General features: G+C 38.5%; 1 protein-coding gene across 1 annotated transcript; it reads left to right on the forward strand.

Annotated features, from left to right (window-relative positions):
* The first annotated feature begins 264 nt into the window (after positions 1–264).
* On the forward strand, positions 265–1,637 carry LOC127798140 (uncharacterized). Its single transcript, XM_052331485.1, has one exon. It carries the CDS (start codon positions 273–275, stop codon positions 1,326–1,328), a length of 1,056 nt encoding a protein of 351 aa, XP_052187445.1. The 5' UTR covers positions 265–272; the 3' UTR covers positions 1,329–1,637.
* The last annotated feature ends 903 nt before the right edge of the window (positions 1,638–2,540 follow it).

Consider the following 2,540-nt stretch of genomic DNA (forward strand, 5'->3'; position numbering starts at 1 on the left):
TATATCCAGCATCCATCCTCAGAGAAAATCGCTTTTTAATCTGGGTATTATTCAAAGGCAAGGCTCGACCTTAATTAGACAGATCTACTTAATTATAATAGCAGCTATATATGCTTCTTTTGTGTGTGATATATATATATATATATATGTTTGTCAAATTGTTTGTTAATTTGTCGTCAGAGCTATATAGAATATATCTGACTTTGCGAGTTTTGGTGTTATATATATATATATGCTTTCATTGCAGGCATTTTCAATACAGATTATCGATCATGGATTTCATCCTCAAACACTCGGAAAAAGCCAACTCATCACCACCCTCTTCATCATCATCATCATTGTCGAAGAGCAGAAGGAAGAGTCAGCAGCAGCAAGAATCGGCATCGGCGGCGGCAGGTGGATGCAGGTTTCTGGGGGTGAGAAGGCGGCCTTGGGGCAGATACGCGGCGGAGATAAGGGATCCGACGACGAAAGAGAGGCATTGGCTGGGGACATTCGACACGGCGGAGGAGGCGGCGCTGGCCTACGATAGGGCGGCGCGGTCCATGAGGGGCAGCCGCGCCCGCACCAACTTCCTGTACTCCGACATGCCTCCCTCGTCCTCCCTCACTTCCATCCTCTCTCCCGACGATCCTTCCCATCACCATCTTTCTTCCTTCCCCATCAGCCTTCACAACACCAATAATATTCCTGGTTCTACTAATTACACCGCCAATCAGATCTTCTTCGGTGCTACTGCTGCAACTGGTACTGCTATTGGTACTGGCACTGATGATCAGCGGGACCACCGGCGTCCTGCCGCCGGCGTCTATCAGTTCTCAAGTGGCCGTTTCTTTCCAGTTCCTGGAGATGAGTGGATTCAGCAGCAAATTGATGATGATGATGATGATGATGATGATGATCGTCGTTATGACAGCCAACAGCAGCAGCAGCAGATTAGTTTTGCGGATGATGGTAATCTTCAGGGCGTGCGTGAAGTAGAGCAGAACTTCAGTTTAGATGAGGAGGTAGAACTCCCACCATTGCCACCTGATATGTCGTCGAGCAGCTGTTTATCATATGCCGGCTGCTGGAACGAGATGAATACTTTCGGTCATGGTCATGGTCATGGTCAGGACTACCCGCCGTTAATGAGCGATCATGATCAGCTCATGCAGCAACAGCAGCAAAGCTCAATGTGGACGCAATTTCAGTCGTCGTCGCATAATTTTGATGGGGTTTCATCATCATCATCATCATCCTCCCTTCAGCCGCCGGATGGTTTTCATCACTTGGGGGGATATTTTTCATCCTCATCATCCGCTTCATCATCCACTTACTTCTTCTAAACCCGGCCGTTATATATTCCTTTCTTCTGCCACATATATATATATATATATATATGCTCTACTTCTTCCGTTTGGTTTGGGCTTGTCTTCCTTTCTCTGTTGTTATGATCTTTTCTTGAGGAAAGGGTGGGGCTGGTGTCAATGAGCTTCATCAGGCTCCCTCAGTTCCCTATATATATATATATATATGCATCTGCTTCATTGAGGGTCAGCATGATGATAGAACAAGTTGTTGCTTGTTGGGTAAAAAGCATTATCCAGCTAGCTAGCTAGCTAGCTAGCTAGGGCTTCAATGTTCAGCTGTGCTGCTACCCCGTTCTGTTATAATATTGATGATATATTTAAATGGTTGTTTTGTAAGACTACTACTCCTCCTCCTCCTCCTCCTCCTCCTACTACTACTAAGGAGAGTGATATTTTGCTTTGTTTTCCTAAACAATCTTAATTAGCTCTTAATTAATGTACGTACGTACCCACATATATATAATTTTAATGTAAATTTAGTTGTACAAAAGAGAGTAGTGAAGATTAGAAGAGAAACAAATTAAAGATGCATGGCAGGCAGATATATAGTCGTGGCATGTTCATGGGTACCATGATATATATAATATAATATATCAGATATGAGGAAATTAGGAAGAGACAAAATTAACAATTGACATAAAGATGAAGAATAACGTTCCCACAAATAACAATTCATGTTACATCTGCCATTAAAACCCATCTTAATTAATTAGATCGAAGAACAATATTGTTTACACATTAAAGTAATCAGCACATAATTAATCTGCAAAAGAAGTCTGAAACCATTTGACTGCTATATATATATATATATATACCATTCAGATCGTATGTGGGTTTAAACTTATAATTATTTTTATATTTTTAATTTTAAAATATAATTTAAATATTTTATTGTTGCATAATGATAGAAGTGAAATAAATACTATTACATTTTTAATTGCTTTATGATTTGAATTTAAATGTAATTTAATTAATAAAAATTTGTTTGGATAAAAAAAATAGAAATAAAAGAGTACTAATTGAGAGAATTTTAATTAATGTAACTTAATGGTAAAATTGAAACCAATAATTATCAGATTTTTATTACTCTGTAATATTAATTAGTTTTAGTTTATCCTCTTATTTATTCATTTAAAGGCTTTTCTATAATTTTTTAATTGATTAAAATTTTCAAATAAATTTTTGTAG

The sequence above is a fragment of the Diospyros lotus genome, chromosome 3 (assembly GCF_014633365.1).
Source record: "Diospyros lotus cultivar Yz01 chromosome 3, ASM1463336v1, whole genome shotgun sequence".
In the NCBI taxonomy this organism is placed as follows: Eukaryota; Viridiplantae; Streptophyta; class Magnoliopsida; order Ericales; family Ebenaceae; genus Diospyros; species Diospyros lotus.

What these genes read in the sequence shown, in the direction of transcription:
- LOC127798140 (XM_052331485.1), top strand. Translation starts at nt 273, where the DNA reads ATGGATTTCATCCTCAAACACTCGGAAAAAGCCAACTCATCACCACCC.